The sequence below is a fragment of the Apteryx rowi genome, unplaced genomic scaffold, assembly GCF_003343035.1.
Source record: "Apteryx rowi isolate R43461 unplaced genomic scaffold, aptRow1 scaffold_293, whole genome shotgun sequence".
NCBI lineage: Eukaryota > Metazoa > Chordata > Aves > Apterygiformes > Apterygidae > Apteryx > Apteryx rowi.
The window spans coordinates 214,807-230,400 of record NW_020449341.1 but is presented as its reverse complement, the minus strand read 5'-3'; the positions used below and the strand labels follow the sequence as shown (position 1 = coordinate 230,400).

Below are 15,594 nucleotides of genomic sequence, written 5' to 3'. Positions count from 1 at the left end.
AAAATAAGAGACAATCCTTAGCAAATATCACACTTAAGTAACATTTATTTTATCAGAGTAGATCGTCCAAGTTAAAAGTACTCATGCAGTCAAGGGGCCTGGTGACTGTAAAGAACTTCTCCCCAGTTTGTGCTATGTGTAAGCACTTCCACTGAAGTGAAAGTAAGGCAGAACCAAGATTCAGCAAGGTACAGGCACTTTGTTCCCAGTTCAAGCAGGGAAGAAAAAAGCCTACATTAGGTCCTGGTCCCCTCCCACCCCAAAAGAGCCTCATGTTTATTAAACAAAATGTTGTGAAAAATAGAAAAAACCCAAAATAGAGGAAGTCAGTGCTCCCTAACCATACACTACTAGTTTACTTCATCATACATAAGACCAGAAGTATAAGAAAGCATAAATCAAAGCTTACTATTAACAAGTGTTCAGTTACCTGGGATATTGAGATAAGTATAATTCCAAGTATTTTGACAGTAGTTAGGTATGGTAACAGTCTGACTTGGTATTGCCAACCATGTCTAATAGTTTGTCTAACAGCTTGTCCAACTATATAGTTAAACAACTGCTTGTAGGAAGGAAGATAGGAAAAGATATTTTAGATTCCACATTATCTGGTTACATAAAACAATGATTTACAAAAAAACTCATATACCAAACAATATTCTAAATAAATAGTTCATCTTCATGACTATATACAGAGTCTCCATTATATTAGTTATCCAAGAAGGGCATGTCTGCATCCATGGGTGCTGGGGCCAGTTCACATAAATAGAACAGCGTGGCTTCGCTTGCTTCTGCCTCTGTCAGTGGCTCCAACCGCACTAGCTTGCTCTGAGTGGGCTCAGGATCCAGGCTGCTCTCCAGGAGCTCATCCACTTCCAGGGGTTTGTCAACAGAGGAACCAGTTTCTGTTGTGGAGCTTCCACTCTCAGCAGTGGAGCCTGGGTTCCCATCAAGGAATGCAAGGAGTGGAAATGCAGTGTACTGTATGAGTTGTTTATCTAAACAAAAAAAGGTTCCCAAAACATCATCAGTTCACATGCAATTTTAAGTGCAAAAGAAAAATCAAAATTTATTTTTTAAAATCTTCATTGGTGTTTGTTTTTAAATAGTGATTTAAGAACTGTTGGATTTATATATAAAATGTTTTGGACTCTTTTGCAAAATCATCAATTTTTCTCTGCACCTGGTACAGTATCAAGAGCCTTAAAAGCAAACCTAATACTAAGTATTTTGTTTTGGTCATTTGCTTATCATCATGAAACAAAAAACAGACAAGGAGCAAATAACTGAGATGATTGTTTTAAACCATGTTTGTTCAACTGTGAAATTGTTTCATCAAAACATTTTTATTACAACTAACCTGATCTGGGCTTAGAAACTTGTGATTCTTGTGAAGCAGCTGGACCAGCATTATTCTTAAGAGTTTCAATTCCCTTTGGCTCCATCTGGAAAAGAAGCCAAAACCTAAATATACTCTTAAAATTTATTTCAATAGTTTGCGACTGCAATGCCAACAGATCTTAGCTGACCAACTATTAAAAATAATAGTAACAACAAAAACAACCAAAAGTTTTTTTTTTTTTTTTAATTAAGGGATGCACTGGCATCAGCTATCCATACTAATAGATCCTGGCCAAGAAAACATGAAATAGAAACAAACTTTTTGAGGAAGAACTGAGAGTAAGCTCATAACAGACTAGGACAAACTCAGATCTTTTGCTCTACTGGTTGTTCTAGGTTTCCCTTTCCCACCAGACAACACAGATGAAAACACTGTGTATATACCATGTTCACAAGTAATAAAATCTTAGAAGATGCAAAAGTCAAGAGAATGGTACTATGTACAGGTATTGTGTTCAAGGTAACTTAACACAGTTTTAAATGACAGCATTTGTCACTGACTGGTATGCTTTTTCCCCTTCCTGTTTAAAACTAACAAATAAGATAAATTCAGCTGCAGCCTTTCTATTCTCATGGAAGCCTTGAAAGCCAAAGCATAAAAAAAGTTATTATACCAGTAAAGAAAATAGGTAAAGGACAAAAAAAAAAAAACCCCAAACTTTGCATCTCTTGCTACTATGTAAGTTGAGCAATGGATTAAAGACTTACTTTAGGATTAGCAATATGATCTGTGGGATTCATCTGCACGGAGCTTGTAAAAAGCTGAATAAGACAAAACATATCAAGTTTTAGGTATCTCAATGTTCCTATTAAGAATACAAATAAGTCATATTTGCATGTGTGTGAGGATAATCCCTGCACTATATTTTCACCCTCAATCAGGATTAGAGTTTATTTACAAGTAGTTATCACTTTTGCCAAGAAAACTCCATTGGAGTGGACTTGGTTTGGAATTGCATAAACTTTAGTGACAAAAGAAACAACTACATCATGCCTAACTTGGAATAATACGGTTTGCTACTGCTGTAGTCTTCAAAATACTGATTCATTCATATTTTGCTGCATAGAGAACTCTGTGGACAATGAGGAAGAATGCTCCCTCATCACATTTGCAAGTGACACCAAATTGAAAGGAGTCATCAATACATGGGAGAGCAGAGCTGCTGTCCAGAGGGATCTCCACAAACTTTAAGAGTCGTCCAACAGGTACCTCACCAAGTTCAGAGCCAAATGCACCTGGGATACAACCACCCCATGCACTGGCCCAGGCAAGGGACTGAGTAGACAGGGAGCAGTGGCTCAGAGACAGACCTGAGAGTCTGTTTGGGGTGGACAACACCCAACCATAAGCCAGTGGCATGGACTTCCTACAGGGAGGAGGCTTCAATAATAGTTAATTAATTATTAATTATAAACTTGCTACAGCAAGAGCATAGACTCCAGGTCAGTGGAACAATTATTTCCCTCTATACCACACCTAAGGCCACTTCTGGAAGAGCATCCAGTTTTAGGCTTCCCAGTATGAGACAGACAACTGTCAAACTGGAGAGAGTCCAGAGGACCACAGATGGTTAAGGGACTGGAACATAGGAGACACATGAAGATGGGGAGCTGGGCTTATTTTGTCTGAAGAGGAGAAGGTGAAGGAGGATGCACCTGCACCCTTCCACTACTTCTGAGGAGGTGTTATAGGTAAGACAGAAACTCCCCATGGAGCAGACAGAGAAAGGACAAAAGGCAAGAGTCACAAGCTGCAGCAAGGGAAATTGAGATGGACATAAAGAGTTTTTCACAGGAAGCAATCAAGCACTGGAACAGACACCCAGAAAGGCCATATAATCTCCATCTTTGGAGATTTTCAGAATTTGAGTTGATACGGTCCTGAGCTTCAAAGTTAGATTGTGTTGTTGGCCCTGCTTTGAGCAGGGGGTTGAAAGAGATGACCTGCAGAGGTCCCTTTTTCAACAGAGTTTATTCTACTCTACATAAATCTGAAAAAAAAAATTAGGAACATACACATACTCCTAAAAAATAACCTGAAATGGCTAAGCTTGTAAAACAAAAACCAAGGGCCTCTTTCAGCCCAGTTCACTGAGAAGACCAGAGGTTATGTGCCGGACTATTTCAAAGCAGGAATATTAGTCTAATTGTTGTCCAAGTTCCTGTAGCCACAAGTATAAGCATGTCTCATTAAGAAAGCCATTCTTCAATCAAAAGTTTAAATCAGGGTAATCACCACAGCAAGCACTCGAAGTGATGTAGCGTTACAAATTATACCAGTGCCACAGGAACACAGATTACCACATATTTGTAACTTCTCTCCTTTTTAAAAGGAAGGAAAGGCAAAAGAAGAATATCTGCGTGTTTAAAATACATTTTAGACAGTAGCAAGCCACACACAAATGCTTTTTTCTAGACCATTACTACAAAACAATAAAAATATTAAAATAAATGGAGAAAATTACATCAACCAGAAGATCTGGATCTATGCTGAACTGTCGTCCTGATAACATAGCCTGAAAGTCCTCTAAACTGCAGTCGATACTGTCAAGATAATCCAGGAGTTCAACTCTGGAAAACAAACAACTGTATTACTCCATCCCTTGAGAAAAAGGAGAAAAATCCACAATTAAGTTTTACACAGATGTACTATATGCATCTAAAAATCTTCATTAGTACTACAATAATCACCTCTCATTAAAAACATTTTCAAAAAAAAGACTGAAAACTTCTAGCCTTGCTCTTCAAAGTAGAACCCATGTAAAGCAGGCAGATACCCCAGAACAGAAATCACATCAACATAACACTACAGCAAGCAGCAGCAGAGATGCACTACTCAGACCCAGCTAGCCCTAACAGAGTCCCATCTGCTTGCAAGAACTATGCAGATAAATCCTGAGAAGATAGTTGGTTTATAAAGTGACAACATTACACCGTGTCAGACTATGCACTCCAACTCATTCCCTTCACCATGAAAAGCAGAGGGGGTCCCGCCCCCCAGTCAAGGGAAATGGCACATAAGGAGTTCATATATGGAGATACAGAAGTAATCAAATGATGCATGTGGGAAGAGACAGCATTCTTCAGAAAATTAAAAAAGCGCATTCCACTCTAAGCTGCTGATATCAATTATGTCATACATACCATTTCTCTGTTAAGAAATCTACATCCAATGACTATGGAGCAAGCAGTACAATCATAATGACTTTTTAAATAGTGAATTTTTTTTTAGATTTTAAGAATAATAATAAAAATATCTGCCTATAGCCAGGAAGAATGAATGCTACCTTTTAGGACACACTGCATGATACATTTATTCTTAAAAAGAACGTGCCATTGATTCTTTCCGAGTTTGAAATAGGGGAAAAGAAAACACACATACAAAAGCTATGGTGGAATAACACCTTATAAATTATTAGCTGCTTGCATCAAATATTCATGCTTATGCTGTTACCCAATGAAAATCATAGGGAAACTCAAAGCAGTCTGTACTTCAGCTGAAGAGGAGAGAGGGCAGAAGGGTAAATGTGGGGAATTACAGTGAAATTTGCAGGGAAGCTTGCTCTCTCAACTCTTAACAGACATTCAAGGAATTATTAAAAAAAGAAAGTATTAACTCCACCTAAAGCAATATTTTCAATAAAGAAAGCCTGTCAGAAATTCAGTACTTCCATACCTTTAAAGTGGTAACAAGCCTGACAAAACCAAGCCTTCCAGTATTTCTACACAAACTCTTAAAATAAGATTAATCAGTTCTCTTAACCTTAGTCAAACAATCAGTTCCGATACTTTAAAAAACAGGCTACTCACTTTCCAAGAAGATTTATGTTCTGTGAAATTACTCCATTCTCACTGAGTATGGAATCCATCACTGAGACTGGATCTTCAGCAGTTAAAGCTGACTGGTTATTCAGCTGTACAGCACTTGACATGAGTGGACTTGTACTGTCACTGACAGGGCTGAGGGGATCATTAGCTGGGAAAGCGACTGATTCTGTGCTTTTATCCCCCTGAATTACAGGGGCATATTCTTCCTCATTATCATCTTCCACAATTACAATATCAGGAGAATGACTACAGCTGTAATATGAGACAAATGGATTAATCAACACAGAGTTTCATACATTTATTTAAACTGGTACTACTTCATAGGTTCAGTTACATCCCATTTTAGCCAAGCTACTGTATGCAAATGAGCTTTCCTATTAAAATGGAGAAGGAAATAAAGCAAGATGTTCTAAGCTTATCTATTTTCCATTGAGATGGTGCAGGAACACTCAACACAGTTAACAACTTAGCTAACAGAGCAAGGCCATAATGACAACTGCACTCTACTATAAAGGTATAGGAACATTTTGGTATTTTTGCATTAGAACAATTTTAAGCTTGCATATAACCAAAATATGTATGAAGTGGGCCAAAACATATGAGGCCATGAAAATAGACAGGTCATGTATATTTTGTGTCTTTCCCCTTGAACAAAATTAAAATCCAGAGCAACCATAAAGGATCTTAGTCAATAGTGTTATAGTTAATTAAGCTTGTTATGTATACCAGGAAGGCAGTTTAAAAACTCAATGGGGAAAGGAGTCTCAAAGAATTTATTTTCCTCTATATTCTTATGATTTTCTTAATCATTAAATAATTGCACTGCCTCTCTGCCACAGCCTTATCTTTATTACTTTTTTTAAAAATCAGAGAATGTATCTCCAGACATCAATTTGACAAAAATAATAGTACTAGCTCAAGCAACAGCTAGTACATATCTAGGTTTTATTCCCTACAGCATAATACAGGCCCTAGTAACTCAATACAGCTCAGGAACAGACTTGCATCTCAATCCCTGGACCAAATTTCAGCTGCTCATAGTTAGAAGATGAACATCTACAGTGCAAAGTACATCGAGAGAAAGAAGGAACATAGTCACAAAACACTTGAAGCCACACAGAAGAGTTTCCATTTCAGTTTAAATGGAAAAGCAAGCTGTGATAGCTACTGAAATTAACAACCTTAACCCTGTGTGTGTTTGGGCGGGGGGAGGGGGGGCACTCCTTCCTGTCTGTGTTCATAGACAAAAATAAGAAGACACCAATTGTTCTATCTTTGGACAAGTAGTATCCTCAGCAAGGGTGCAGTAACACAGATTTCTTTTCACTGGTTTCTAACTTCACCATATTGAAATTTCAGTAGCCAATTTAACTCTTTGAAACAAATCCACAGGTCAATAAATCAGAACCTACAGTGAATTCACAGATGAAGCTACTATACATGCAGGAGTACTGGATAACACTTGTATGTAAGACATCTGAATTGTTGCATACTATACAACAATGAAAGCCAGTTATCTATATAGACTTCTACAGATTTCTTACTTGGAAGAATCTGAAGTGGTATCTTCATTTGTTTCCGGTGTATCTTCATTTGTTTCTGGTGTGATGGGAGGATTTTCTTCATCACCCATAGGATTTTCTTCATCACCCATATCCTCAGTGACATCATAAATGATGATATCATCTGAAATCTGCTCCCTTTGTTTTAAGCCCTCAGGTCTGTTGAGAGGTACCTGAGAATTATTTCAAAAAGATTAAGGGAACAATTACATTAATTTCAGCATTCTGACAGTTATCATTGCATCTAAAACCACTTTAAATCTAAAGATGTGCAAGCGCTTTCCTACATCTCAGAGATCACAAGGTGATTGTACAGATTTACCTTTAACAGAAAAACACATAAACAAATGAACAAGTTACAGAATAGCAGCTACAGAAAAAATGCTTGGCAAATTATACAGGCACAGAAATAAAAACATACCAGCACCGTCAGACAGCAAAAGTAACAATAAAGCTAAAACTATGGTACTACACAAGAACCAAAACCACAAAAAAGTGACCCTTAGTCTTGATCTGCCATTTAAGTGGCACCTTGCTGTAAAGCTATTACTTCTAAGAAGTAGCTTTCCCATGTTATACCACTCATTCTGATGTTTTCCCCGCCCAGAATTATTTGGACACCAGAAGTAACTTTTGGTGGTGTAACTCATTCAAACATCAAAGGAACTTGACATGATTTTGCTGGATTGGATGCTGCCTTGCAGAACACCAAACTGTATTCTAGTCCCTGGATGAGGCTAGGGGCTACTAATTCACTTCCCACAAGGCTATTTCATCTGTCTACTCCCTCTACTCCCTACCTTTGTCGCAACACAAGGTACATATAAAAGAAAACTTACATGATGGTTAGTGTCGGCTGGTTCTTTGACAATTTGTTGAAATACATTTGACTTTGTAGGTCCATTAGTGTTCAGAAGTAGGGGCCTGAACCAGGAAGAAAAAAGAATGACTAATCTCAAAACTGTTTCTTTGGTTTTTAGTCTACGAACCCCCTCAACATATTGACCAGAGAGTAAGTTTGCAAGATCATACTTACCTCTTACGCTTTAGGCTCACTAGTTGGTTATTCTGCACCAAGGTAACAATAAATTGCACAATCTATGAGGAAAAAAATACTACTGTTAGTAGCTTTACTATGTAATTGTTTGTTTCAGAGTATCAAGATACCTTATAGCATAAAACCTCAACAATAAACTCTATACATTAGCAGCAGGACACTTATTCTGTGTGGTAACTTTCATACAGATCAGTTCAGGAAGGTTGAAATCAAAATCGATCAGAAAACACAGAGAGGTAATATCTAAAAAGAATACAGTTAATCAGTTCTCTAAGAAAAGCTTTTTCATATAGCAAGTGATAGAGTAGATTTTTACACTAAATCATTAAACATACAGAAATAAAATCCAGTAACTTAAACTATAAAAAGAATCCTAAAGCAAATGACAGAAGGCACATTAAGGATGTTTAGAGATTCAGGTTACATACACAGTCAGAACTGGTCCTGATGAAAGGCATTTTGACAGATTCAGGGGTGGAGTGAGGGGAAAAAGCAAGACACATGCAGATGACTCTATTCATCTTCTGCCCTCCCCCACCGAAATGTTAGTTTTTCATCATGTATATTTGGCTTGAACAACCCCAAAAACAGTACAAGTCTCTGCTACAAGGCTGTCTACAGTATTGTTGTTTTGTGATATGCAAACAAAAAAGAATGTATAAGCTCTTTGCATTTACATCAGTTTTGATAGATCATAAGTCTAACTTAAGCTAAGCTAATGTATTATCTGTGGGTTCCATTCAATATTCTTCTGATAACACTAGCCTTGTATTCCTAAAGTTAAGTCGGACAGTAATGAATGCCCAATATAGAATTTTGTAATTTTTTCAGTGAGATACATTTTCCAAAGATCTGTCAGCCAAAAATATTAGTCATCTGTCTCCTAAAGTAACCGAAAATGGATGGATCATTTTAAGGGTACTTCAATGAATGATGTACGATGTTCCTATACCTCTTTCTTTGAAGGTGTTTAAAGGAAGTTTTGGCATTATCTTCTGCTTATGCAGTGAGATATGCTGAATGTTTGTCTTACAAAGATCTGTGCACCATATACCACCTATTGTTTTTTTCCTACTAAAAAGACATTTCATATGCTACCAAAAAAAAAAAAAAAAAAAAAAAAAAAAAAAAAAAAAAAAAAAAAAAAAAAAAGAGTAAGGCTAAATGTAAGAGAATCTGTAGCAGATATTCCTAGTTAGGAAGGCATCGCAAGCTGATAACGCTTGAACAGTTGAAGCCTTACCTTCCGAATAACTTGCTGTTGTTGCAAGTGTTTTGCTCTCAGCTCTGCCACTTCCCTCCAAAGAGATTCATTCTCCCTGTTTAAAAAGAATGATTTAAGTCAAACCAAATGCAAGTTTTAAAATATTTTAAATTAATAATTTTTTGTTAAAGATTAGTTGGTTTCATTAAAACTCTTTGAAATGTGTTTTTAAGATTGTGGGGGAAAAAAAAAGACCCAAACCATTACACAAGCAGCAGTCTTGGCAAAGAATTACAAATCAGAGAACCAAACAGAACATAATAGCCTGCATCAGTGAATTATTTTTCTCAAAAAAGACTTTCCCAAATTTAGCAATATTTCTATATCACACACACTGAGCATTCCAAAACTAAGTATCTTCCTCTCACATAAGGAAGTCTACCCTCTCCTCCTCTTTCTTTTAGTAATTAAATCTTAAGGAATAAAAAATATATATATACAGTTGGTTTCTGGCAGCAGCAAAGGACCATGCAACACAAGAATATAGTTTCCTCTCACTAGTTTAAAAAACAACAACAACAAAAAAATCACAGTTCTTCATCCATATCAAGCCTGTTTGCCCTCCCTGACACACCTCTTGCTAGGTGCAAGCCAGCTATCRGAAAGCATCTTGGAAGCATCTTTACAGAACAAGTCCTACATGCAGCTGCCGGTTATCCTAAGAGTCACTTCTGTTAGCTCCAGTACAGGGGCACACTAGGTGCTGAAAATAACAGAAGCACAGCAGATGACAGCTTTCATGAAAAAATGCTGTTTTACATACCTCAGTTTTTCCAGTACTCTCAACAGCCAGAACTGAGACAGCATAAAAACTGCTGTTAAAGCAAGCTTTGCTATCTTTTCCATGAACCTTGCTGTTTCTAACAGCATAAAGCATATTAGGAGGTAGATAATAAATACAGACAGCTTCACTGAGTAAGGAAAGACAATACACCATCCTCTTCTCTTTTGTAGCCTCAGATGTGCACCAAAAAGGGAAAAAATCTCTCCACTCGTATTCAGTGGTTTTTTGGAAACCTTTAGCTAAGTTTTCAGAAACAGCTCTTGGTATATTTTCTGTAAGACACTTAAGCACAGTATTATGAAGCTTATTACCCACTCCTCAAGCTTCTACTGCATCCAACGTGCAATTTAAGGGTATGGCTCCATCACAAATTCAAAACTGAGGCCAGAGATTTCGAACTTTGTTTTCCCACCAGCTTTCTGAACATGTTTTCACAAATTTAGCTCCAATTTCCACTTCAGTCATTTGGAACAACAGTATGGTTGTCAAAGACTGATCAATCTTCTGATCTTTCACAAACTGTCGGGCTGTTAGCAACCTGATGTAATTTCAGCCAAAAGTCAACCCTGCTCTGAGCAGCTGTTTGGACCACATGGCCTCCAGGAATTCCTTCCAACCCAAATTAATCTATGATGCTAAAAGGTGAAAACAAGCATGATTTCTCATAGACTGGCCAGCTCTTAATAAGACTCTTCCTAGTTGAAGTAAGTTTACCTTTGAATATTCTATCACTCAACTAATTAGAACCAAAGACTTTAAGAAGCATTTACTTCTTAAAACTTAACCCAATAGTTACCTCTGCCACAGAAGCATGCAATTATTTATGTTCCCAATCTGGAGTCTTGGGACAGAGTTAAAGTGCTGTGACTTAGAGTGCAAAAGTTTGTGTCTGTATATTCTGTCTGTATCTTCATACTCTAAAGGATTAAGTCATTTGTTACATACATCTCTCCTCATGTTGAGAAAAAAATGTAATTACTAAACAGGTAATAATGTTATTCTAAAAATACTCTATTTATAGTTAGATTTTAGAATCTGTGCCTCTGCAGCGGAGATAACTAACTGAATTTCTAAATTAGATTTCTAAAGAAATTTTCATAAGCATCAATTGTTCTGCAATTTTTAGTAGTAGGGGAATTAACAGAAAAGTAACTAGCAAAAACATAATCATTAGTTATAGTAAGAAAGTATTACAAATAATTTGCACAAACTAAACTCTGCCTCAAATGAAACTTGAAGACATAAAACAGTATACTTATGTGAAGAGTTGAATATTCAACATCAGCAGCATTATGGAATTAGTATTAAAGGTGTTGTTTAATTGCCTACTACTAGCCAAGTCTTCAAACACTAAATTTGCTTATTATTTTTAGTTATATAAGAATATAAATGTTTAATTTTTTTATTAAAGATTATTTTCCCAAAGCAATATTTAAAGTTAGATATTTAGAAATTGAAACATTTACATTTGAGAGAAACTTTCTTTTTATAAAAAGAAAGCTTATTTATATTCTATACCATTTTTGCCAAGAAAAAAAAAAAAGTAGATGCTTCAGACACTGATGTTTCAAATTTTTTGCCCAATACATATTATCAGAATTACTCAATTTTAGTGATCAGTTGCTGATGGAGCAACTTACCTCTTTAAAGCAGACAATCGAGATTCAATAGTCTCTTGTTTAATTTGCACTTTCTGAGCACTGCTTATGATTTTGGAGAGATCTTCCTGACGAATCTTGTTTTCTTCAGGTCTCGAAGAAGAAACCTTTAAAGGATGAGAACCCAGAAACACCACTTTGCTTTACTCTTTTTTAGATATCATTTTCTTTGGTGATCAAGTATATTTGGTTCTAGTATTGGCAATCCATGTGTTCTTAAGTTTATAATCAACCAAGCATCAAACACAAAGTGCAGAAATGCACAGAAATTTTTCTTCTAACAACTGCCACTAAACTAGATTTAATTGTTAAACATTTCTGTACATTCAGATTCTTCAAACATTCTACTAAGTGCTCCATTTAATCATAACTGCTTATAAATTAACCAGTTAACAACTACATTTCTCCCACCAGTTTAACTTGCTTTATTTCTATTTCATGTACGCTCTTATAGAGCTCTGATTCACAATGACAGCACAGTATATTTCAGAAACGCATTTAGCAGCATGACAAACATGGTTATATATATGGTCCCTCTCTCTTCTCCTTAGTGGAAAGTTTAATGCTTACAGTATCTTTGTTCTGAAACAAGCTACATAAACAAGTAGATTTTGTTATATTAGCAATGGTGAAGTCAAAGCATGCTCTGCACTAATAAACATTTGCAAAATACATCACATTAGCGTAATTCATTTTTGCTACTTGCCAAACTTAAAAGCTACGACAGCCAAAGACATTACATAAAGGAGCCTAGTCAAATTCCCCAAAATATATTTAATAAGTAAAAGTATATTTCCACAGCAGCACAATTTATTTACTTCCCAAAACTCCAAGCTTATTTGTACCCAAAATCCTGCAATAACTAAATCTGACGCAAACTTCACCATTAATTAGTATTTATTAGTATAGGTTTGCTATATATTGAATTTTCACTAACCTTCCTTTTAATGTGTTCCAACAAGTCCTCCCGGCCCTGCTTAAAATATGGGTGCTGAAACTCTACTGGGCCATCTCGCTCCAGTTTGACAATCCCAGAATCAACATGGACAACTTTACGGAAGCCATCTTTAAAAAAATAAATAAATAAATAAAGGGAGAAAAAGAACTCTCAAAACCCACATTAAGAAACTGAAATTATATTGTTCCAACTATCATTTTATCAGTTCTGAGGCTCAGACAGTATCCTAGTAGCAAAGAACAGTGTCACTGCTCAAAGGATGTTATTTAGAACTAAATACCAACAGGATCTAGAACTACAGTAGAAAGCAAAAAAACCCCAAGAACTTACACATGTTCAATTGTCTGACAAAGCTTGCCATGTTGTTGTGCTTGAAGTACTTGGGAAGAATCTCTTTTGCAAATCGCTGTTCATCCAACACCAAGAAACTCTGGCCATTCTAAAATGAAAGAGACACATCGAGCTACTTAAAAACTATTGTAGAAACACTCTGGGCTTTTAGAATTAATCACCGGATAGGAATGCTTCCTTTGTGCATGTAGAACATAGCCAATCTGCTTGCCTACAGACAATTTTCCACAACAAAAAGCGTACAAACCTTACAGTTGCAAAGCAACTAAGTATTACCAATTTACATTGCTATCCATATCTTATGGGAAACATTCCTATTGCTACTCTTAGCTTAAAGCAGTAAATTAATACAACTAGTTTACTAACAATTATCACAGTTTCACTATCACACAATAATATCAGTTTTGTATGTTGCTTCAAAGTCTTGGAAGGAATTAAACCAAAGAGACTGCACAAGGGAAAAAAGAAGCAGCTGGAAGTCCCTTTTCCTTTCCAGCATGAAAACATGACCAGCTTGATAGAACTGTCAAAGAGAGTACAAGATGTCAACTAGGTTTTGCATTTAGCAAGAAAACACACTCAAGTCAATACCCCTTCCTGCTGGGATGCCAATTGTGGGCGAGGACTGATCTTTTCATCACCGAACTGATCCTGGAGTTTCAGCCACAGGCTCTGACTAAAACAGAACACTTAATTGTTTGTTCTTCAGTGACCGTGGTCCATCAACCACAGGGCAAGTAACTGACAGACTTCAAATTAGCTACTTTAAAATGGTATAGGTGTTGCCCCTGCATCCAGTCTCTCACCCTGCATTTAATATGAAGCCTATCATCTCTGACAGATGTCAGCATTGCTACCTCAGCTACTGAGAAGCCCTCTATGTCAAGGAATCCCATGCGTTTCTTACCCCCAAATGCCAGCAGCTCTACAGTCCCATGAAACTTAAAGAACTGTGAGACCATGTGAAAATCTTGCTTGACAGCTTGGATCCAGCAAGGATCATCAGAGCAAGGTTTATAAATGGTTAGCCATCAGATGAGTTATGAGCTCAAGACTGAGAGTCAGTGGGACGACAAAACTTACTAAATAGTGCATAACTATCTCTTGCTTCCCCTTTCCCTTACACTGACTGATTTTCAGCAAAAGAAAGGGCAAAAGCTGGTCACACAAATGGCATTACAGTAACCTGTAGTGCCAACAGACTGCTTTTATGTGGCACCTAATTTCACAGTCATTTTGAAACTCTTCAGGCCTGTCCCAGTAAAATTTGGGAAACATTTCTACTAGCTCATGTTGCCCTGACAGTCATTTACAGCAATGCTGTAAACAGACTAAGACCTGACTTTAACTCATTGAAGTATTACTACATAGCTAAGTACAGTTTTCAAGTCTCATGTTACTAACTGCAGCATACAGTAAGCTTACAAGTACTTCATTTCATACTCCTTGTACGTGTTTCCAAGGACAACACACACCTGCTGCTCTCCTAAGATAGGGAGGAGATTAGATTTGTCTACTTGGTTCTAAACAAATCCATATCTTTACACGGTAAGGACAAACAGTGAAACCAAAGTTAGTATTACTGTAACTGTACTGTTCCTTTACTGTTACACTTACACTCAGTCTGTACTTTCTGTAACCCACAATACTGGTCTATTTATTATTTTAAAGATGCAATCACTTGTATAGCAAGTTCTCCAAATACCTTCTCCCCCATATGAGAACTCTTGATTCCTGATAACACCAGTTGCGACTAGCAGATCTTGCTTCTGCAAACTGCCTCAAAGAATCTCCAACAATGCCATAGTCTTCACTTTAAACAATACAGAGACACCTAACAACAGCCATGGCTTGTTTACCTGAGATAAATACATGCAATGAATCTGATAATATCCAAAATGAAACATCCACTAAATATCTCAGGTGTCAAAACCAGCATTTCTTAAGCTAGACTATATTTRAACCTTTATAAACACCCTTGGCATCTCTCTTCCAGGGAAAATAAATAAATAAATAAATAAAGGCACTAAAAGCAAAGCTGCTGTAATCTAGGTACAATCTGTTTATTCTCCAAAAAGTTCTAGTTGAAGTTACTGATAACTCAATACCAGTAAAATATTTAAGACGACATTTTAGATATTTGTATCATTGCTTGAGCACTTAAAATACTCTCAGATTAAAGATATCCTCTCAATACTCACTGAAGATGTCTATACAGTTTAGGAGTGGAGGTGGTAGTTGGTTTTTTTTTAAAGAAAGTATGGGAAAAACATCTAAGATATAGTAAAACAATGTTATTATTAAAAAAAAATGCTTAGCATTTGATCACAAAAGAGTTAATGATGCTTACTGAAGCAAAGTAGCCAGCTCTTCCCTACACTGTAAGAAGATAGTTACTTCCCACCTTCCAGTATTTTAAGTTACTTATAAATTAAGTTACTTTGCATTCTAATAATGCTGTTTTATTATTTGCTACATCTGCCTCCATTTTAATATAAGGGATTCAAGACGAAAGGATGTCCAACTCTTTTTTTTTTTAAATCAATCTAAATACCTACAAATCAACATGGTCACTATATAAATTTAATCTGCAGTTCCTACGAAAAGCATGCAAGTGCTATTGTGGAAAAACAGAAGTAGATCAGCTCCCGTTTCCCCCCCTGTCATTACTACCGCACCGCACGGCCGGGCCGGGCCGGGCCGGGCCGGGCCGGGCCGGGCCGGGGGGGGG

At 36.7% G+C, this 15,594-nt stretch overlaps 1 protein-coding gene across 4 annotated transcripts in view; it reads right to left on the bottom strand.

Annotated features, from left to right (window-relative positions):
* Positions 1-17: 17 nt before the first annotated feature.
* HSF2 (heat shock transcription factor 2) overlaps positions 18-15,594 on the bottom strand; it is a 49,616-nt gene continuing 34,039 nt past the window's right edge. For 2 of the 4 annotated variants that reach the window (XM_026069371.1, XM_026069373.1), the window contains 12 exons: positions 12,843-12,951; positions 12,492-12,619; positions 11,537-11,661; positions 9,092-9,167; positions 7,828-7,889; positions 7,631-7,715; positions 6,774-6,964; positions 5,212-5,481; positions 3,867-3,972; positions 2,110-2,163; positions 1,361-1,445; positions 18-998 (listed from right to left, as the gene is read on the bottom strand). In XM_026069371.1, coding sequence (XP_025925156.1) covers positions 709-998; positions 1,361-1,445; positions 2,110-2,163; positions 3,867-3,972; positions 5,212-5,481; positions 6,774-6,964; positions 7,631-7,715; positions 7,828-7,889; positions 9,092-9,167; positions 11,537-11,661; positions 12,492-12,619; positions 12,843-12,951 — 1,581 coding nt within the window. In that variant the 3' untranslated portion in view covers positions 18-708. Of the gene's footprint in view, positions 999-1,360; positions 1,446-2,109; positions 2,164-3,866; positions 4,004-5,211; positions 5,482-6,773; positions 6,965-7,630; positions 7,716-7,827; positions 7,890-9,091; positions 9,168-11,536; positions 11,662-12,491; positions 12,620-12,842; positions 12,952-15,594 lie in introns of those variants that run through there. The other 2 variants (XM_026069372.1, XM_026069375.1) reach the window with 2 other exon arrangements.